At 44.5% G+C, this 22903-nt stretch overlaps 1 protein-coding gene and 1 pseudogene across 5 annotated transcripts in view; one reads left to right on the top strand and one right to left on the bottom strand.

Moving 5' to 3' along the window:
- Positions 1-5784: 5784 nt before the first annotated feature.
- LOC122752273 lies at positions 5785-5898 on the bottom strand (annotated as a pseudogene).
- Positions 5899-16914: 11016 nt separating this feature from the next.
- PDPN (podoplanin) overlaps positions 16915-22903 on the top strand; it is a 42727-nt gene continuing 36738 nt past the window's right edge. For all 5 annotated transcript variants that reach the window (XM_043999257.1, XM_043999255.1, XM_043999254.1 and 2 more), the window contains exon 1: positions 16915-17292. In XM_043999257.1, coding sequence (XP_043855192.1) covers positions 17226-17292 — 67 coding nt within the window. In that variant the 5' untranslated portion in view covers positions 16915-17225. The remainder of the gene's footprint in view (positions 17293-22903) is intronic.

Here is a 22903-nt window from a genome sequence, read left to right as displayed (position 1 = left end):
AGAAAAAAAAGAGAATGCCATGGAAGTGTTCAGCCCCTCTCTCCAGCATCATGTCCTTATCACTGATCAGTGTGGCTCCATCAGTGCTAACTAGTTGAGATACCTCAAAGGTCGTTGGCTCATAAATAGCCTTCAGGATATCATAGAAGTGCTTTGGATGGTTACTATCAGTGTAAAATGGAATTTCATCTGCCTTCTTACTGAACCAAGAATCCTGCATCATTCTAAGTTTTACTTTCACTTTACTTTTGATGAAGTTAAATCTGCCTTCTTAGAAATGGATGAACTATCCTGCTGGTAAACCCTGTCGAGTATTTGTTTTGCATTTAGTAATTTCTGAATTTCTCCATCATTTTCATTAAATCAATATTGATGTTTGCTAGTGTTCTGAAAATGCAGTACTGTACTCCAAGTCCCTGGAAGCTGCTCACTCTTTTTCTGCTTTATTGTTGCCAACTATGTGTTGGCTCAACTTTCCCTCCAAGTCAGCAACAAACTGTTCACACGTGAAGAAGTATTCTAATCTGTTGGCTTTGAGTATTCTGCTAGTCATCTTGCCTTGGGGCCCACACTTTTGTCAAATGACAACATTTAGCTTGGAGAGGATAAGTCTATGATTGGTCCAACACTCTGCATCACACATTGTCACTCTCACATCCTATCTGTCTATTTCCTTACAATGATGTAGTCTTTTAAATGCCAGTCATTGCTGTGAGGGTACATTCATGAAGTTTTTGTTTTGTTTTTTGTTTGTGTTTTTTTGTGGGGCAATGAGGGTTCAATGACTTTCCCAGGGTCATGCAGCTAGTAAGTGTCAAGTGTCTGAGTCCGGATTTGAACTCAGGTCCTCCGGAATCCAAGTTCAGTGCTTTACCCACTGCACCACCTAGCTGCCCCCGTCCATGAAGTTTTATTGCATTTAAGTAAATGGAAGACAGTGTTGGTGATGAGGTCATGAGATGCATAAGTCTTCAGTAGTAAGTGACCATCGCTGTTACCATTTCTGACTCCATTCCTTATAAGGATTCCCTGCCGTGTCTGATAGTCTGTGCCTATTCTGGCATTAAAGTCACCCAGAATTCCAAGCTTCTCTTCTTTCGACACATTAATCATGAGGGTCTCCAGGTCTTCCTAACATTTTTCTTTGATCTTATTAGGGTTCCACATGGTGGGAATATATGCACTGATGATAGTGGCATGGCACTTTCTTGCAAGTGGCAATCACATTGTCATGAGCCTATTTTTTCATTCCTTTGGGGAGGCATACAAGCTTATTGACTAGATTAGATTTGATTGTGAAACCAATACCAGTTTCATGATGCCCCTCATCATAGTGATCACTCCAGAAAAACCTGTATTTAGCTCCAACTTCGGTAAGCTGGTATTCATTTATCAGCCTTGTTTCAGTCAGGGCTGTTATTTGGATGCAATAGATGCTGAGTTCTCTCACAAGAGCTGTTTGTCTTTTAGGTCTACTGGATTTCATGTTGTGTATAAGCACAAGTATATGTCATTTACCAATGATAAGTGGTGAGGGGAATCATCTTCACAAAACTTTTTGTATTTGTGTGTGTGTGTGTTTCAACCACAGGGTGGGATCCCTGCCTGTTGCAGTAAGCAGACCAGGCTTGGGTGAAGCAGACAATTTTTAGGGCACCTTTTCTAGCCCCTTCATAATGCCAGGAGGTGAGGAGTGTGGTCCTTAAAAGGCTGCTCAGATACCCAGGGGGTACCAAATCCCACTGCTGCTTCAGTCTAGTGAGAAAACAACCCTATGGCCCGGGCCACCTGTGTGCAGGGTTGTGGCTACAGTTCCCAGCGTATCCATACCTGTTGCTTCATCACTGGTCTCTCGCCATAGGACTTTTTTTTCTTTTTCTTTTTGTGAGGCAATTGGGGTTAAGTGACTTGCCCAGGGTCACACAGCTGGTAGGTGTTAAGTGTCTGAGGTTGGATTTGAACTCGGGTCCTCCTGACTCCAGGGCCAGTGCTCTATCCACTGCGCCACCTAGATGCCCCTAGCCATAGGACTTTGAGGTAGGTAAAAGTAAAATTTAACATAATAAAATAGCAAAAATAGTAAAATGGTATAGGTGTTATTTTTTGACTCGAGCATAAATTGGATTTATGTGAAGCAGAACTAAGTCCCCAGCCTCACTTTTACTTCCAGAGTCATCAAAGTTCAGTGGCAAGACAAAAGTCAAGATGACCAATGATGGCTCAAGATACAGAGGATGACCTTCTTGTCTTCTGTGTCTGACCAAGTTCTGAAGGCTCCACAGCATCTGCTTCTGTTACCTTCATGGCTGCTGGAACAAATTGTTCACATCTTCCTATTCTACCAGGAAAATTTTCACATGCTTGGGGTAGACACCCCTCCCCCAATTTACTGATGACTTTGAGGCTCATCAGTTACACATCACCTGGTTTAGCCTGGCTGCTGATTTTACCCAGTGGCCACTGCACATGTTAGAGCTTATTGGAGCCACAGGTGAGAGTTGGGTGGCAGGTGGACACCAAAGGCGGATGAGCAGCCCTGAAAAGGGCCTCACATAGGAGGTGCTAGTCCTCCCTGAACACCCCATACACCCTAATAGTAATAAGACCCAGCATCAATACAGTGCTAAGGTTTGTAGCGCATCTAACATGTACTATCTCATTGGACCCTCACACTCTGGTGTCAGACCTTTTATTATCCTCATTTTACATATGAAGGAAATTGAGGGCCTGAGAATGGAAGTGATTTGCTCCTGGTAACCCAACAAGTGAGTGTCAAAGGTAGGATTTGAACACAGATCACTCCTGGAGTCGGAGAACCGAGGATCAGATCCTACCTCTGATACTACCTGTGTGACCTTGGATATGTCATCTCCCTGGGCCTCAGTTTGTCAGTGGAAAAATTAGGTGATTGGCCCCTGAGATCCCTTCCAGCTTCAACTCTACGATCTTGTCAGCCTGTGACTATAGCTTTAGTGTCAATGTCAGAGGCAGAATAAATACCTACTATGTGCCAGGCACTGTGTTTAGTGCTGGGGATATAAAGAAAGGCATAAGACAATCCTTGCCCTCAAGAAGCTCACAATCTAACGGGGGAAGACAATACCTTAGAAAGAAGCTAAAAAGTGGAGGGTTGGGGGAGTTCTCCCACTTGGGAATGATGAGATTTTGCAGCTGGGGTATCAAACGATCTGAGGAGGTGAGAGTTTCAGAGCTGATTTCTTCTTGAGGAATGAAGAATTTCTGGGGATCTTTAAGTCCAGGAAAGTAGCCAGGTGAGAAATTATGAGGTGAATTCCTTGGGATGAGGAGCTCCCAAATGTCCACTCCCCCACCCCCTTCTCTCCAATCATAGGGAGAGAGGGGCCCCACAGGCACAAAGTCCTGGAGATCAGAGGGCAGAAAATAATAAGGTGAATCCTAGGGGAGTCCTCCTGAAATGTTAGTGTACCTGAGAGGAGCTCTCCAATATCCACCCTCCATCCACCTTCTCCAATCAGAAGGTGGAGGGGCTCCAGGGGTGGGAATGCTGAAGGGGAGTGAGTTTCAGAAGCGATTTCATCTTAATAAATGATGAGTTTCAGGACTGGCCCTGGATTCAGGAGGACCTGAGTTCAAATCCAGCCTCAGACACTTGACACTAACTGTGTGACCCTGGGCAAGTCACTTAACCTGCATTGCCCCACCAAAAACAAACAAACAAACAAAAACAAACAAATGAAAAAGTAAATAATGAGTTTCTAAAGATCTGAAGTTCAGGAAATCTGGGGGGAGGGGAGAGGTACAGAGGGAGGGGGAAGATGTGTTCTCATACCTGCAACCCCACAATGTCCTCCATCAATTTAGCTTTCCTAACCAAAACGCTCTTCTCTGATCCCCACTCTATTATATATGCTGTCTTCCTCTATAAAATCTCTCAACCTTGAGAACCTTGGAAGCCTGCTTCTAGAAGAATGGGAATGATGTATATGGGAGATGCCTCAGAAAGACAGACTGTGGAGAATGTGTAGAAATCCTATCACTTCTTCCAGTTGACTGACCATGTGTTGAAAGGGTAGCTCTTTGATTGGCTTTTGAGGCACTTGAAAAGGGCTGTTAGTTTCAGTTACTGCCTCAGAACCTTTTGAGGGAGCTCAGTGTCTAGTGAAGGGAGTGGTGCTTCTAATCTTATGAATTCAAAAAGTCCCGAGAGCTCCTTCACACCCTGTCACACCAGAATCAAGATTTGTAGCCAGTGCAGCATTGATGCCTCAAAGGTCAAGAAGTAACCTTTGAGACCCAGCCCAGTGGTAACTGAAGTGAAGATTCATCTGACATTCATGCCACCCATGAACTAGGTGGGACTAATGCTATGTAGGGAATGATCTAAGTTTTGAGCTTACTTCTCCACAGACTGAGGCAGTATAGGGGAAAGGATGTTCCTGAGGTGTTGGGGAAAATATCTGTAATTTGTTCTTGCTATACCCTTGAAATTAATATCTCTTTGTAAAAATTAATCGATGCTAGGAGGTTGAATGGAATTATAGTGCTAGTCACAGGCTCTTCCCATTAGGAAGAACACAGCTGGAAAGGGCTTGACCTGATGGTCATAGAGAGACACCCAAGGAGTCTGGAACTACGAAGGGCATGTGGAGAGAGGGAGCCAGGGCATACACAACAAAGAAGCATAGATCCATAGCTGGCAGGTACCTTAGAGACTGTCTAATCCAATCCCTTCTTCTTCTTCTTCTTCTTCTTCTTCTTCTTCTTCTTCTTCTTCTTCTTCCTCTTCTTCTTCTTCTTCTTCTTCTTCTTCTTCTTCTTCTCCTTCTCTTTCTCCTTCTTCTCCTCCTCCTCCTCCATTATTCATTATTTATTTATTTTTACAGAGAAATCCAGAGGGGAATAGACCTGCCCAAGTTCTCTTGGGTAGTAAGTATGAGAGCCACAATTAAAACACAAGTTCTTTGACTATAAATGTCATATTCTTTCCCTGTTATTGCAAGGAGTTGATACTTAGACATGCCTTTTCTCAATCAGTGAGTATCTACAGTATAATTGTCTGTGGGTTGGGGGTAGTTAGGGAAATGTTTTGACATTTGAAAGTAGTTGACATCCAGTGCTTTCAATTTATGGATAAGGAAGCTAAGGTTAAGCAAGATTAAGCAACATGCTCAAGGTCACACAACCAATTAGTGACTATTGGGCTAGAACCCAGATCTCCTGACCACCAAGAGTGTCCTTCCCACTTCTCTGGGCATCAAAAGAGGGAAAAGCACCAACCCACTCCACCTCCAGGCTCCAGACCCAAAGAGCCCTTTTCAGAACACCCTAATGCATGATGTGAGGAGAGACCCAGTGCTTTCCATTGCCAAATTTCCTGTATCGAAATGCAGCTGGCAGAGGTGGGGTATTGGGTCACCAACAGAAAAGCTGTTTTCTTCCAACTTTATTAACTTTTGAGCCATTTCCTGTTTTCCTGTTGGGGCCAAAACCACCCTCCTGGCTGATTGGAAAACCTGAAAACTTGAATCAGATTCCTGACTGTGGAGTCACTCAGATCCATGTCTCAGCAAAGGAAGTGCTCCAGTGGCAGCCAGGCAGAATGATCTGGAAATAAACAGGAGAGGAAGCTGCCTAATACACATCCTAATCCAGTCTGAACCCTGGGATCTTCTAGCCTCCTTAGGAGGGGCAGATTTTTGGAGGCTTTCCCTTCCTCCACACTTCTGATTTTCTGAATCCTTTTCATCCTTCAAAGCTCAACTCAAGTGCCCCCTATTTATTGAGTCTTCCTTGATCCCTGCAAAAAGTCTCTCTCCCTCTCTCTCTCTCTCTGAATTTGCATGTCATCCTTGCGCAGAGGCCGTGCTAATCTCTGTATCATTCCAATTTTAGTATATGTGCTGCTGAAACGAGCTCTTTCTCCCTTTTCTCTCTTCTCTCAGCTTTCTACCTTTTGTCTCTATATCCTTCTTTCTCTCTCCCTCTCTACTTCTCTGTCTCTGTCTTTCTGTGTATGCCTCTCTGTCCCTTTCCCTCCCTCTGTCTCTCTATGTCTCTCCTTCCTTACATCCCTATCTCTGTCTTTTTGCATTTCTCTCTCTCACCTTTCTGTTTTTCTATCTCCTTTCCCTTTCTGCCTTTCTGACTGTCTTTCTAGTGGGAGGTAGATGCTATAATTATCCCTTTTGCATAGACAAGGAAACAGACTTTGAGTATATGCCTGGGCTTCCCAAGTAGCCTTTAGAGCCCTTGCTCTGAATCTTTTCTTTAACCTTTCATTCTATGCCCTGCCTAATGCTTTTCTAGGTCCATTCCGTATCCCACCCAGTAAAGTGTAATCTCCTCGAGGGCAAAGACTCTTAAAATTTTGCCTGTCTCCCTCCAGCCCCTGGCACAGTGACTGTCACATAGTAGGTGCTTAATAAATAGTTGCTGAATTACATTGGGGGTGGCTATTAGGCTGGAAGGATGAGCTCAACCTTCCATCAACTCTAGAGAGCTTTTATCATTGTGATCATTCTGTCCCAGCTGCTGCCAGACTCAAATTTTCAACATTTCAGGAGGATTTTTCAGAACACCAACACACTAGCCCACGTGCACAAAATATGAACTCATAAAATAGTGGTCCTTGACCAGATTCTCGCAGTTCTAGCACAGTCAGCATGTTTACAGACCACCCGCCCTTCCCCCAGCCTTAGAGCCATGGTGGTTCCAGTTGTTCCTCTGACACACACTGGCCATGTAATCTTGGGCAGGTCACCTAACTTTTCAATGCTTGGGGAATCTTCTCAGATTATAAATTGCAGAGAAGGTATCAACCTGCTCTGGTAGAGGGAATTTCTCGTCCTTAGAGTTCCCTATACCAATAAGATCCTAGGTCCAGTCCCTATCCTGGATGCCAGTAACAAGTCAGAACATCCGTGTACACATTCACAATCACACACACACAGAGCTCCCACAAAGTTTTTCCAAAGTGTCTTTCCCTTGGGGCAAACTGAGGTCCAAAAAAATATTCAGGGCCATAGCACAGTCACTGGAAGACGGATGGCTAGGTTGCTCAGCCTCCCCATTTCAGGTATGAATCTCCTGATGCCTTCTCTCTGTGTCAGTCTCTCTCTCTCCATCTCTCTCTCCCTCCCTCTCTCCCTCTTTCCCTCTCTCTGTCCCTACTTGACTTTTCAAAGCTCCTTCCACACTGGGCGGCATTCATTCAGATTGTTTTCTGAGGCAGAAGGCCGGGTCTTCCTAATGAAGGGGCTTTCTGAAAACATCCATGAAAGGGCCCTTCTGTGTGCAATGGGGCCTCCATGGCCTGAATTGGGAAAAAGAGCCACCTCCCCCAACCTTGGTTTCTCCATTTGATGCTCAACCTGGATAAAAATGATTCCACAGCTCCTCGACCCCTTTGAATCTCAGAGGCCCCATTAGGTGTCACCGTTTGCATGAGTTGACCCAGACAATAGTCCATTTGGTGGTGGGGAAAGCTAGAGCCATCTGGTGTCACATCGACAGAATGATTTCAATAGACCCAGGGCCTTAGAAATATGAGCCCCCTCCCGCCCCCCATCCCTTGTGCTGGTGCAGAGATGACCCTGGGTGAGAGAAGGTCATTCCAGCAGACCCCAGGCTCTCACACAGGCTACCAGGATGGAAGGCTTCAAACCCAGGCCTGGTGACAGATTGTGACTATCACTGGAAGACAAACTTAAGTAATGCATATTTCCTAAGGCCCACATTTTGTAATCTTAGACGCAGCAGGGTTGTATTAAATGGTCTATGTCCCTTTCCAGTTCAAGAGCTACAGTCCTATTATTATTTATTACTTTCCATTCAATCTAACCAGTATTTATTAAATGCCTACCATGTGCCAGATCCGATGAATGGTCCTGGGGATAGAAAGACAAAATCGGATGGGGCAACTAGGTGGAGCAGTAGATAGAGCACCAGCCCTGGAGTCAGGAGGATCTGATTTCCAATCTGGCCTCAGACCCTTGACACTTACTAGCTGTGTGACCCTGGGCAAGTCACTTAACCCTCATTGCCCAGAAAGAAAGAAAGAAAGAAAGAAAGAAAGAAAGAGAGAGAGAGAGAGAGAGAGAGAGAGAGAGAGAGAGAGAGAGAGAGAAGGAAAGAGAAGGAAGGAAGGAAGGAAGGAAGGAAGGAAGGAAGGAAGGAAGGAAGGAAGGAAGGAAGGAAGGAAGGAAGGAAGGAAGGAAGGAAGGAAGGAAGGAAGGAAAGAAAGACAAAGTCAGAACAGTCTCTGACTTCAGTGAGGCTACATTGAACTGTTGTGTGATTCACAAAGTACTCTGCCCGTTGTATCTCATGGAATCATCACAACAACCCTGTGAGGGAGGTAGTAGTGGTGTTATCATCCCCATTTTACAGATGAGGAAACAAAGGGTCAAATTGGTGAAGTTGCTCACCTTGTTCGGTCCTCATTTTCCCTCACCTGAACTATTATGCCATCCTGCCTGCTTCTGATCTCTGCCTTCTCCAACTCATTCTCCATACAGCTGTCAGCATAATCTTCCTAAAGCACAGGTCTGATTATACCCTGCTCCTGCTCAAAAATCTTCAGTGGCTATCTATTACAAACTCCTTAGCCTGGCTTTTGAGGTTTTCCCCAACAACCTTTACAGCCTTATTTCATGTTATTCCCCTTGTGCTCTATGTCATAGCCAAACTAGATTACTAGGAAGTGCTGGATATGGGGTCAAAAGACCTGAATTTGAATCCTGTCTCTACCACTTACTACATCTTGACAGCTAGGTGGTGCAGTGGATAGAGCACTGGTCCTGGAATCAGGAAGGCCTGAGTTTAAATCTGACCTCCAACACTTAGTATCTGTGTGACCCTGGGTAAGTAAACCTTTGCCCTGTTTGCCTCAGTTTCCTCATCTGTAAAATGAGCTAGAGAAGGAAATGGCAAACCATTCCAGTATCTTTGCCAAGAAAACCCCAAATGGAATCACAAAGAGTCAGTCACAACTGAAACAATTAAACAACACCATCTCTCTGACCTAGGGTAAGTTATTTCACATGATGCATCTCTACTACCTTGTTTAAAAAATGAGGGATTTCTTTTTTTCTTTTTTTTTTGGGGGGGTGAGGGGGCAATGAGGGTTAAGTGACTTGCCCAGGGTCGTATAGCTAGTAAGTGTCAGGCGTCTGAGGCTGGATTTGAACTCAGGTCCTCCTGAGTCCAGGGCCAGTGCTTTATCCACAGCATCACCTAGCTACCCCCAAAATGAGGGATTTCTAATAGACGACCTCTAACATCCCTTCTGGCTCAAAAAATAGATGGTCCTGTGATTCCAATCCCTTCAATCATTCATGGTACTGTATTTGTAGGAGATACTGCATTAGACACATACTCTCTCCATACAGACACATATAGACACCGATATTGCGAGCATTCAAGAAACACCAGAGTGGGACCCCAGGTATCCAAGAAGAGAGTCAGCTGTGGACTCAAGTGGGAGCTACTCCATGAAATCAGGAATAGAGATTTAGAGAGGAGCAGTTTCTGAGAGCCCTACTGGGCAGAGGACCTCTGTGAAGACTTCAATAGAAGAGGAAAAGGACATGGGGGCACTGGAGTATGGAGTGGTGAGTTGCTTTAGCCTTGTGTATTCAATATATGTACGCTTTACTATCATTGTCCTATTTGTACTTATTCTTTTCATGGATGCTGCATATTATAGGATGATGGAATTGTAGGAAAATGTGGTCTGGGTTTTTGGTGGCAATGATTTGTAGCTACTGTTCTATGAAATTTTAGTAATTTTTTTGTCATAAGCTAAATGTATGTATTGGCATAACTATTCTTTTTTTTTAAGTGAGGCAATTGGGGTTAAGTGACTTGCCCAGGGTCACACAGCTAGTAAGTGTTAAGTGTCTGAGGCCGGATTTGGACTCAGGTACTCCTGACTCCAGGGCCGGTGCTTTATCCACTGCGCCACCTAGCTGCCCCTCCCCTTTTTTTTTCTTTTTTGGTGGGGAAATGAGGGTTAAGTGACTTGCCCAGGGTCACACAGCTAGTAAATGTCAAGTGTCCAAGACCAGATTTGAACTCAGGTCCTCTTGAATCCAGGGCCACTGTGCCACCTAGCTGCCCTTGGCATAACTATTAATGGGAAGCATACTAGTGGGGGGGTTATGGATTATAGTCTAGGAGTATAGTCTCATAAACTATACTTTGAATCCAAGGGAGCAGAAGCTGCCCTCTAGACTCAACCTGCAAGTATATGAGTGCAAATTGGGCCAGTCCCACAGAGGGTCACTACCAGCACCCCTGGAAAGGCAATCCATAGGGGAATACCAACTTTGCCTATACATATAGCCATCTCTGCTGCTTGTGTATGGTAATGAGCATCTAATAAATGAAACAGCGGCAGAGGTAACTGGGTAGAATGGTCAAGAATGTTCCAAGAAGTATGCCACAGTGGGGTGGAGGAAAGAATACTGAACCAAGAGTCAAGACACCTGAGTTCTTGTCCCACCTCTGTTTTAACTAACCTTAGATTAGACCCTACCCCAGGTCTCAATTTCCTAATCTGTAAAAAAAAAAAAAAGGAAGTTGTACCAAATGGTCATAGATTTTTGATCTAGAAAGCACCTCAAAGATAATCTATTTCAATCCATTTCACAGATGAGGAAACTGAGACCCCAAGAAGTGAAACCAAGTCAACAAGCATTTACCAAATACTTGCTATGTGCCAAGCACTGGGCTAAGTGATGGGGATAAAAAGAAAGGCAAAACTCTTAAAGACCTCATGGTCTACTAGGGGATACTGCATACAAACAACCATGGACAAATAGGCTATGTCCAGAATAAATTGGAAATAACATAGAGAAGGCACTAGCATTAAGGGGGATCAGGAAAGGCTTCTTATAGAAGGAGAGTCTGTAGATGGGACTTGAAGGAAGTCAGGGAAGACAGAAGGTGTGGATGTGGACGAAGAGCATACCAGGCCTGGGGGACAACCAGAGGAAATGCTCAGAGTTGGGTGATGGAGTTGGAGAGACTGGATTCAACCCAGATATTCTGGGTTCAAATCCAGTACTCTTTCTTTTTTCTTTCTTTCTTTTTTGTTTGTTTGTTTGTTTTTTTGGTGAGGCAATTGGGGTTAAGTGACTTGCCCAAGGTCACCCAGCTAGTTAGTGTCAAGTGTCTGAGGCCGGATTTGAACTCAGGTCCTCCTGAATCCAGGGCTGGTGCTTTATCCACTGCACCACCTAGCTTCCCCTCTTTTTTCTTTTTTTTTAAACAATAAACGTTTTTATTTAAAGTTTTGAGTTCCAAATGTTATTCTTCCTTCCCTCCCTCCCCTTGCCCCTCCCTGAGGCAGTAATCAATCAGATATGGGTTATACATGCGCGATTATGTAAAATATTCCCATATTAGTTATTTTGCCCAGTATTCTTTCTACTAAACTATGGCATTTTCCGCCCAGAGGCACCTTATGATTCTAGGAACCCTTATTACTATGGGTTTGACCATGTGGTATCTTAGAGCTAGGTCTAATTCCTAGAGAGGATAGTAGGAATTCAGAACGCACATTGAATTTAGAGTCAGATCCAAGGGAGCTTACATCATTCCCAACAAGCTGGAGAGGATGGACCCAACTGTAGATTTTATGTCTGTCATCCAAGGACTGACAAGTTTGGAAAGGTCAGCTTTGGAAAGCAGGTTGGCTGCTAGGTGATAGATTTTTTTTTTTGGTTCAACGCTATTCCTTTTTTTGTTTTAAATAATACTCTCACTTCTCAAGGACAGCTCCTTGTCCAAATAGATTGCAACAAAGAGGTACAGCTAAATTAAGGAAGCAGCTAGGTGGCTAAATGGATGGAATGCTGCACTTGATGTCAAGATCTGAGTTCCAATCTTGATTCAGACACTTCCTAGCTGTGTGACCTTGGGCAAGTCACTTAACCTGTTTGTCTCCTGGAGATAATACTAGTGCCTATCTCTTAGGGTTATTGTAAAGATCAAATGAGATAATATTGTAAAGCAATTAGCATAATGCCTGGCATATAGCGGCTGCTATATACATATTAGATATTATTATTAGTGTTACATACTCATAGCCTCCCACTTTTCACCTGAAAAGAGGAAGATATGATTCAATGTTATTTCACCAAAGGCATAATTAGTCACCGAATTGATCAAAAGTCTAATACCCTTTAATGTCCACAGCAGCTCTTATCAATCATCTATTGTAATGTCAGATAAGTGGCACAGTAAATAAAGAGTTGGACCGGAAGTTAGGAAGACCTGAGTGCTAATCCTGCTTCTGTCACTTACTAGCTGTGTGACTGGGGAAGTCACTTTACCTCTGTTTAACTCAATTTCCTTACTATAAAAGGGGAGTATTAATAACACCTCCCTCCAAGGGTTGTTGTGAGAATAAAATGAGATAATATTTGAAAAGTAAAAAATCTTAAAGCATTATAGAAATAAAAAGCATCATATAAATCCTAGCTATTATTGTTGCTGTCCTTATAAGTAGGTTGCATCAATGGAAAGAGAACCATACTGACAAAATCACAGTGTTGAAGTAAATCCCTACTTATCAGGGTTGTTGCAAAACTCAAATGAGATAATAGTGGACATGAAACCCATGGTCCAAGGCTCCCCTTATCCAAGACTCTGGTGTCACATGAACCAGATTAAGCCCTTGGCAGTGATTCAAAAGGTCAATTTTTCTCTGGCTCCTTGTCTCTGCTCAGAGTTTATTCCCAAGGAATTTCCAAAACCGCTCGTGTCTACACTTCCACAATTGTCCACAACGAGAGCCTCCATCTCTCAACCAAGCAGGCAAGATAGCAATTGCACATGAGTATAGGACAGCCTTTATTTTTACAAACCCCCAGAGTGTACTGAAGATCAGAAAGATTCACAGAAGCCCAATAGATTGGGAAAACTCATGAGGTGCTCATAATAGCTTCCTTCAGCTGAATTTGGGGGTTGCCCTGACAGTATTCTGTTGAAAACCTTTTCCCCCCAGGGAATTCCTTTCCAGACCAGTAATGCCATTCTGTGACTTAGGTGAGCTCTGGAAGGCAAACCCACTTTGGGACTGCTGAACAAGCAATCCTCTTCCCATCTGGCCCATGTTGTCTAAAAAACCCTCTGTAACTGCAGGGGATAAAAAGGTCCCCGGGGAAAGTAGGTGGTGCAGTGAATAAAGCACAGGCCCTGGACTCAGAAGGATCTGAGTTCAAGTCCAGACTCAGACACTTGACACTTACTAGCTGTGTGATCCTGGGCAAGTCACTTAACCCTCATTGCCCCTCAAAAAACAAAAGGTCCCAACCTCTTCCCCATCCTACCCCCACCCCCAACCCTGAGCTATCCATTGAACCTTCATTGCTTTTCCTCTGTGTGCAGGAAGGAAGGAAATGAGTGTTAAGTACCTATGATGTTCCAGGCACTGTGCTAGATTTTACAAATATTATCTCATTTGATCATCACAACCATCTGGGAAGCAGGTGCTGTTATTATCCTCAATATACAGTTGAGGAAACTGAGGCAAAAAGAGGTTAAGTGACTTGCCCAGGGTCACAGAACTAGTAAAGTGTCTAAGACTAGATGAGGTTAAGTGACTTGCCCAGGGTCACACAGCTAGTAAAGTGTCTAAGACCAGATTTGAACTTGCGTCTTCTTAACTCCAGGCCTATTTCTCCAATAGGCACATTGCTTCCATCCCTGAACAATTTATAAGACAACTCCGGGCTGGTCTTCCTTAAGAGATCTTGTAGCTCTGGCTAGAAGGATGAATTCTGGGAGTCCCTTGTCTGGAAAATCGAAGAACATCTTCCTGTATCACCAGAAGTCGGGGCTCAGATAGACTATTCAGAAAATCCCCTCTCAGGCTGGTGGGTAAACACACAACTGGTTTTTGCTGGGACTGCTTCTATCTTCTGGACTATCTATCTTCTGGAAAGTCTGCTAACGGTTCTTCAGCCTCTTCCCTGTGCTCATGACAACCACCACAATGATAACAATAGCTGGTGTTTAAATAAAGCTTTATATGTGATCTCATTTGGTCTTCAACACCCATTTTACAGATGAGGAAACCAAAGTGGAGGGAGGTGATATGGCTAGCCTAGGGTCACACAGCTAACCAGTGTCTGAGATGGGACTCCAGCTCCAACACTAATTACTATGGCACCTAGCTGTCTTTTACTATGAGCTAGCACGTATTGCCATCACGTGCTTCTTTCTCGATATCCTTGATGATGGGGGGTGGGGAGTGGTAGCGGGAGGGGCAGGGAGGAGAATGTACATGTGTATAAATTAGTTCAGCTGCACTCCAGTCTGATCTCCGAATAGGAAAATGGAAAGGAGAGGGAGAGGGGCTGGACCTGTGATTACATTAGTCTAGGGAACTCCCAGGTGGGGGAAACTCCTTCTACCAATGCAGGTTGCCACCTTGCCTAGAGTCAGAGGATGATCAGGCATTGAGAGGATAAATGCCTTGTCCCAGCCACACAGAAGGTGTGAGAGGCAAGACTTGAGCCCAGATTTTAGTCTGTGCCATGTAGAGGACAAGAAAAAAAAATGCAGAGGGGAAGGAAAGTGATTAGGTCTGTCTCCTCCCTTTCATAGGCCAGCAGAGAGACAGGCTTCTGTTACTAGCACTGTTTTCCTCAGGATCCCAGCAAACTTATCATTTTATTTTATTTGTTTGGTTTGGGTTTGGGTTTTATCTGGGGGGCTCTGGGCATTTTCTTTTTTTCACTTAATAGTATTTTATTTCTTCCCCAATTACATGTAAAGATAGTTTTCCACATTCATTTTGGTAAGATTTTGAGTTCCAAATTTTTCTCTCTTCCTCCCTTTTCTTCCCCCCTCCCTAAGACAGCAGGTAATCTGATAGAGGTGATACATGTGCTATCATGTTAAACATATTTCCAAGCTAGTTGTGTTGTAAAAGAAAAATGAGAACAAAAGGGGAAAACCACAGGAAAGAACAAAAGCAAAAAATACAACAAAAAAGTGAAAACAGTATGCTTCGATCTGCATTCAGACTCTATAGTTCTTTTTCAGGATGTGGAGAGCATTTTCCATCACCAGTCTTTTGGAATTGTCTTGGATTGCTGAAAAGAACCAAATCTATCACAGTTGATCATCACACAATGTTGCTGTAACTGTATACAATGTTCTCAGCAGTGCTGATCCCTAAAATCCAGTAGGGTGATGCTTCTGTCATTTCCATAATATCCATTATCTGTAAATGGGTGAGCCGTCATACTGTTGGGATGAGGGGTGTCTTTCAGATGCCCCAAAGGTTTGCCCCTCTGGGACCTCATCCAATCAATAGAAGAATTCTCTAGATTCACCAGGGAATTCAGCTGACCCCACCCCCACCCTCCACCCCTCTCACATAGTGAGATATAGTGCTTAGCAAACTTTAAGCTCTCTATTGATGTCAGTTATGATCGATGTCAGTCCAATCCCCTTGATTTTACAGAAAAGGAAACTGAAACAGCAGGATTTGGTAGAAAAGGTACTGACTCTGGATTCAAAGGATGTAGGTTCAAATCCTACTTCTTATGTTTACTACTTGTGTGACCTTGCACCAATTGTATAACCTCTCTGAGTCTCAGTTTCCTCACCTGTAAGATGAAGGGGGCTGGATTTTGTGGGCTTCGACATCTCCCAAGATTTAGGATCCTATGAGGCTCGGACAGGGAAAATGACTTTCCCACAGTCATAAAGGCTGTTTCCCCTTCATTTCTTTTTTCTCCTTCTCTTTGGCTCTATGGTATCAACATACCCCCTTCCCTGCCCCATCCTCTGTAATTTTGTCCCACTCCTTGGCTGCCTTCTCTCTCCCCAATAATGGCTAGCAAACCTGCTCTCAGAAAAGGTTCTGCTATAAGTCATTTATACCTTACTAAGAATTTCGACTCACTTCACCCCCCCCCCCCCGCCCCAACACACACACCTACTTTGTCAGTTAAGGATGGCTTATAATTGGAACCATAGAATCTCAAAGTAGAAGCGCCTCTGTAGTTTATGGTTTGTACCACCCATCAATAGGACAGAGGAGGCTGACAGCTCTACGAAAGTTCTGCTACCTGTTGACCCGGGAGTTTTTCTGAGCTCTTTAGAGCTGACTCTTAGAATCAGTTTATTCTAGAATTCAGCTATTCCTTTGTCCAGACAAATACTCACTTAGCAGGTTAAGAGTCTGGCAGCTTGCCCAACCCAAATGCTTAGAGCAAACAAATAAAAAAAATTGTTTTAAAAAAACCCTAAAATATATATGAAACTTACCAGAAAAAAGTAAAACCCTAGTTTTAAAATTACATTCATAGGCTCAGGGTCCTTAGGAGGCATACCTAGTAGGTCTCTGTCATTTTTCAAATGAGGAAATTGAGACTAAGAGGGTCAGGGACTTGTCAAAAGTCACAAATCGAACAAGCATCAGAGATGGGAGGTGAACCAGCCCTCATCCTCCACACCCACCCCACTCCATCCAGGTCCACGTCCACTGTAGCACCCCTTCTCCCAATATTCAGTCCCTCCCTCCTGTACATAACTGGAAAAGTCCAGGGCTTCAGTCTTAGCCTCCATTTCCTCATCTGTAAAACTGGGGGGATTTGGGAGGGGGGGAAACCAGACCTCTGATATCATTGTCATAGTCAAAGTCCTTCTACCAAACCTTAGCCTTAAAAAAGGGATAGGGAGGTTCCTAATAAAAAAGAAAGACGTTCCCCTAGCCCACACCACTTTCAGTAAAATCCCTAGACAAAATCAAATCAAATCGTCCTAAATCTAACGGCCCTAGGCTCACTTAAGACCCAGGCAGGGCAGCTGCAGCCCTGTAACTTTAAACCTGCTCTGAGCTCATAGTTTTCCACACTGGCCAAACAGAAGAGAGGGCGGTCCTAGTATTTCTCCCTCCCGCAGACCACCTTATGCACCGCTGCTCCCTCCCCTCGCTGGAGAGAAGCTCTGCACGACTTGCCGACTGTTCAGAACTTTTCTTCAGAAAGTTTGGTCCCCAGGAAGATCTGTCTCCAGTCTCTCTTTTTCTCTCTGTGGGAGGCAGAGACCCACCCATCAGGGGAATCCTCCGAGGCTGGACGCGCTCTGACTCCCCCTCACTCTCCTCTTCCCTCCTCTCAACCGCCAGGATTGGGACTAATCGAGCTGGAGACCGGACCCGTTTGTAGTTCCACTGAAATAAAGCATCCCCCCGGCCTGCACTATTCAGGCAGAAGAAGATGTGGCAATTTCAAATCCTGCTGCTGGTTTTGGGGAGCTCGCCCCTCTGGGTGATCGCAGAAGAAGGTAAGGGTCTGATATGACCAGGCGCTCATGAGCAGAGACTTTCCTTATGCGGGGCGGGGAGGGGGGGGGGAATCGTTTGTGCCTGCATGTTTGGAGTCGCCCTTGTGATGGGGGAGCTGGAGGAGAGAAAGTTTAAGGGTCTGAACACTTTAGGGTGGAGGAAGAAGAGCTTCAGGTCAGGGAGAGCCTCATCCCCGAGAGAAAGTGGATAGAACCTTGCAAAGCCTTTGTATCATCAGACTGCCTGGGAGAAGAGACAGCTGGGAGTGGTGAGGGGTGGGCAAGAGGGTAGCCTGAGGGAGCATCTCTTCCAGCTCCTTGTGTGACCTCCTCTGGTTTGGAATCTGATAAGTCTGTGGCCTCCTCATTGACCCAGGCAGCTGAGCTCTCCCAGGTGGCAGAGCCTGGAAGTTAAACAGTCCCATTAATAATGATGAAGATGGGGAGGGGGTTAGATCTGAGCCTAGATTCATCCAGGATTCAGAGGCACCAGAGACCAGGCTCCTTCCTTCTGAGTTGGGCAGACTTTACCCTCTCCAGGTCCATGGATTTGAAGTCAGAGGGGAGGGGCTCAGATCTTACCATTGCTATTTATTACCTGTGCAAACATGAGTCAGTCACTGAATTTCTCTGGACCTCAGTGTACTCATCTGTAAAATGGATGAGTTATACTGAACGGCTCCTGAGATCTTTCCAGCTCCAAGTCTGGAATCTGAGGATCTTCTCCAGATTTCTCATCATAACAGAAACACTCTGCAGGATTGCTAGAGAGCCTCTATCACATTATTATTATTATTATTATTATTATTATTATTATTATTAATAATAATTTTTATGAAAGGAAGTTACTTCATTTGAGCGTGGGGCACTTGAGGGGCAAAGAGAGATATAGACTTGCAAGAGGCTGTATCTACACCTGCAGAGTAAAGAATTGAACTAATTATCTGCTTAATTCAGGTTAAAAATTATTTCAGGGAAAAAGAGGGTTGCTCTGGGAATTCATTTTATCCAAGCTGGTTGTCTTCGGTGATTGAATAATCATATGATTGTTCAACCACTTTGCTGTACTTAAAACTCAGTCAGCTGATGATGATGATTGTGTGTGTGTGTGTGTGTGTGTGTGTGTGTGGTGCCTGGGGAGAGAGTAGACAGTGTGTTGGTGTTAAATGAGAGGCATCGGAGCATAGTGGATCGAATTCTGTACACAGTGCCAAAAAAGCCTCCATTTCAAATCCAGCCCTGGACACATATTGACAAATCATTTCTCTGAGAGTCAGTTTCCTTGTCTGTTAATGAGGAGTCTAGAAGAGCCCTTCCCACTTCTAGAAGTAGGCAAAATGCTCTCGAGCAGAAGAACCAACAACCTACATCAGTTAGTCATTCAAGAAGAATTTTTAAAGTGTCTGCTATGTGCCGGCCCCGTGCTAAACTCTAGAAAAAAGAAGAAAGGCGAAAAGCAGTCCCTGTTCTCAAGAAGTTCACAGCCTCTGTGTGGGGAGAGATTTGTTTGGGGTCCTCCCTCCATCTCTTGCCGTCATCCTTTTCCTCTTTTCTTCCTTTCCCCTTCATTTTTTTTTGAGGGGGGGTGGGGTTAATCTCTAGCACTGATAGTATTTTGTAAATCTTAAAGTGATTTAGAAAAGTCTATTACCAAGATCATCTCTTTTTCACCAAGGACATCCCAGGAATAGTCCTGGGGCAAATAACAATATAGATTCAAGGTTTGCATAGGTTATATAGATTTATCTCATATGTTCCTCAACCTAACCCTTTAAGGTAGTTGGTATTATTATTCCTATGTTACAAATGGGGGAACTGAGGCACAGAGAAATGAAATGACTCCCCTATTTGAACTGGGAGCACTTCCTGGTTCCAAGTCGAACATTCCTTCCAGTGAGTCACCCACTCAGCTGCCTCAAATTGTTCTCCTGCTAATATTATTTCATGTTTAATGTTTTATGGACTATCGAGCAGGTGACAAAAATGATTGCTTTTTATAATTGAATATAAAAAAGTATTGGGGCAGCTAGGTGACAGTGGATAAAGAACTGGCCCTGGATTCAGGAGGACCTGAGTTTAAATCTGGCCTCAGATACTTGATACTTACTAGCTGTGTGATCTTGGGCAAGTCACTTAACTCTCATTGCCCTGGGCAGAAAAAGTGTTGAGAGACCAGGGGTTGCTCTGGCAAGAGAACCAGATTTGGAGTTATGGGACCTGGTTTTAAATCTCAGTTCTGCTCCTTGATTCCTGGGTAACTTTGGGCATGTGTCTTCCCTTCTCTGAGCCTTGGTGACCTTATCTAAAAAATAAAGGAGCTGAGTTCAAATCCGGTTTCAGATACTTGACACTTACTAGCTGTGTGACCCTGGGCAAGTCACTTACCCTCATTGCCCTTTAAAAACAAAACAAACAAACAAACAAACAAAAATAAAGGGGTTGCCCTCAATAGTCTCTGAGATTACACCTGCTGGGCTGTAGGTTCATATAGGGGCAAGGCCCTAGGAGGCAGCTAGGTGTCTGAATGGATAGAGCACTGGGCCTGGAGTCTGGAAGATCTGAGTTAAAATGTGGCTTCAGATACTTCCTAGCTGTGTGACCCTGGGCAAGTCACTTAACCTCTCTCTTCCTCAGTTTCCTCAACTGAAAAAAATAGGAATAATAATATCACCCAACTCAGGGTTGTTGTGAGGACCAAATGAGATAATATTCATAAAGCTCTTAGCTCAGTGTCTGACACATAGTAGGTACTATATAAATATTTATTCAATTCTCTTCCCCCGCCCCCTTTGTAAGGCACTATACATACAAATCTCATTTGATCCTCAAAGTGTTATGAGGTAGGTATTACAGGTATTGTTCTGTTTTACTGATAAAATGATGGAGGCTCAGAAATATGTGTTTTGTTCATGTTCATACATCAAGTAAATATCAGAGACAGGATTTGAACCCAGGTCTTCCTGACTGAATCCAGCATTCCACACAGGATACCAAGCTTCTTACTCTTACTGTGTATTGAAGAGACTGAGAAAGTGACCTGGCTAGTATCATACAAAAAACAAGTGTCAGAGGCAGATTTTGAATGCGGAACTTCCCTGCTCCAAATTTAGTCCTCTACCCACTATATAAAACTTGTTACCCTTGTTTTACAAATGAGGAAACTGAGACTAGGCAGGAGGAAGTGACTTGCCCAGGGTCACAGGGCTCATGGCCTAGAGCTGGGACTGCAATCCAGGCTTCCTGACCACCCCCTGGACCCTGGAGGCCCAGTGTTCTTTCCATCAGCTGCTCTGCAGAGAGACAGGAAGCTCATTCATCCACTTTTCGAAGATGCACAGAACACTAGAGGCAGTCACCCTGCTGGGCAGGCCGGGTGGGCAGGGGTGGGGGATGACCCAGCCTTGCCTTGACTTCACTAATTCTGTTCAAGGACAAAAATACCTCGTCTTCAGAAAATTACACCTGGCACGCAGAGCTGCGTTCTCAGGCCACTCAGTTCAAAGAGAGTGTGTCTGACCAGCTCTCTTTAGAAGTGCCACATGACTGGCTCTGGAGGCACTATTTTTAGGGACCCTTGTTTCCCCTGGAACGCATACCATTCTCTATTTCAATTATATCTCTTTTTTTGGAGGCAAAACGTGCAGATTAGACTGTTTAGTGCTCCCTAGACGAGGGACGTGTAGGTGGCACCCAAATTAACCAGCACTCGAGGCTCCACCAAGGAAGGGGAGGGAGAGACATCCTCTGTTCTTCACTGGGAGGAAGAGCTAGCTGTAAACAGGGGAGACCAAGGAATAGATGGCAACATAGCAACCCAAAGGTGGTGTTCAGTCTGGTCTCCTTATAAACAACCCCTCATCCTCCTCCCTCCCAACCAGCAGCATCGAGCTGCTAAAGAAAGAAACGTGAGGAGACTAACAGAGAGTGTGTGGGTCTGCTGAGCTGCAGGGGTGGGCAGGGGGCGATTGTCCTGGGAGAATGCACGAGCCAACCCGAATGCAGCTGAACAGCTCCATTGAAAAATACTATTGTTGGTGATGAATGTCATTGTGTTTCTCCCTGTGGGCAACTTCCAATCCAGGGGTCTTGTGCTGCCACACCATACGTGAGCAGATTCTGAGCTAGAGTACTCTCCCCAAAAGGTTGGGTCACGGCCAAGTCTGCTGTTTTTCTCCAAATCGTTGGAGCCCCACCCTGACCTTGAACTGAAGGTCCCAGGCAGACTGCAGGGCCCCGAGGAGTCGAACTTATTTCAGCAGATTCTGCAGTTCCTCCTTTGCAGAGAGCACACATGTGTTTTCTGGTATCTGTTCACTCAGAATTAATCATCACAGTGAATCCACTTCCCTGTGATTTCCCCACCGACCCTGCCAATAGCGAGTTCCACCCTGGCCCTTAGAGATCCTTCTGTGAGCTCCCAGCTCCAAGTGCAGCCCTAGCAGATGTGTTGGGTATGAATGGAGGAATGAGCCAGGCCCTTCTTAAAGCAGGACTCATGGTCTTCCTTGGGTGTCAGAAGCCAAATATCTGATCCAAATGGGACATTCCACAGAATTGGGGAGAAGGGGAAAATAGACCAGGAGAAAAGGGGTTCAAATCACATGGGAACTAAGAATGGGAATGGACAACATTGCTTAAGCCCCTGCCAATCTAGCTATGATTACTTTGTTATGTAATAATAATAGCTAGCATTTATAAAGTGGTTTTAAAGTTGTAAAACACATCACAAATATTATATCATTCTAATTTCACAACAACCCTGGGAGATAGATGCTGCTATTTTGTCCATTTTCCATTTTCCATTCCAGGAAACTGAGTCAGACAGATGTTACACGATTTGCCCCAGGGTCAGACAGCGTTTGAGGATGGATTTGAACCTTTGTCTTCCTAACTCCAGGTCTAATGCTCTGTCTACTGTACTGCATTCAGTTGTTCTTCAGTTGTTTTCAGTCGCGTCCAACTCTTTGTGACCCCCAAAACATCCCAGTCCTAGAAGGGGCTTTTCCAAGACTGCCAAGGTCAAGAACCTCTGCTTTAAGCAAACTGAGTGGATCAAATCCAGATTTCTGCGCAGGATAACTGGAGGAATAGGGGATCGGTGGATCATAGGGCTGAAGATCTGGAGCTAATGACTTCTTCAAGACCCTCTAGTCCAAAGCTTCTTAGCAGTTAAAAACTGTGGGTCTCAACCCCATGTAGGGTCTCATAATTGGATGTGGGGGTCATGAAAAATTTGGCAGTAAATGTTATATACCTATTTTATATACCTACCTGGGGTCACATAAAAATTCCTTGAGCAAAAAGGGGTCATGAGTGGAAAAGTTTAAGAAGCCCGGCTTTAGTCCACTCGCTTTATTTTACAGATGAGGAAACTGAGGTACATAAAGGGACCATGCCTTGACTGGGTCACATAGATAGTAAGTGCAAGAGGCAGGATTTGAACTGAGGTCATCTGACTTTAGAAGTAGTGCTCTCAGGGGCAGCTAGGTGGTGCAGTGGATAGAACACCGGCCCTGGATTCAGGAGGACCTAAGTTCAAATCCGGCCTCAGACACTTGACACTTACTAGCTGTGTGACCCTGGCCAGGTCACTTAACCCCCATTGCCCCGC

The sequence above is a fragment of the Dromiciops gliroides genome, chromosome 3 (genome assembly GCF_019393635.1).
Source record: "Dromiciops gliroides isolate mDroGli1 chromosome 3, mDroGli1.pri, whole genome shotgun sequence".
In the NCBI taxonomy this organism is placed as follows: Eukaryota; Metazoa; Chordata; class Mammalia; order Microbiotheria; family Microbiotheriidae; genus Dromiciops; species Dromiciops gliroides.
The sequence above is the reverse complement of the archived record's forward strand: the minus strand, read 5'-3'. Positions and strand labels throughout refer to the sequence as shown.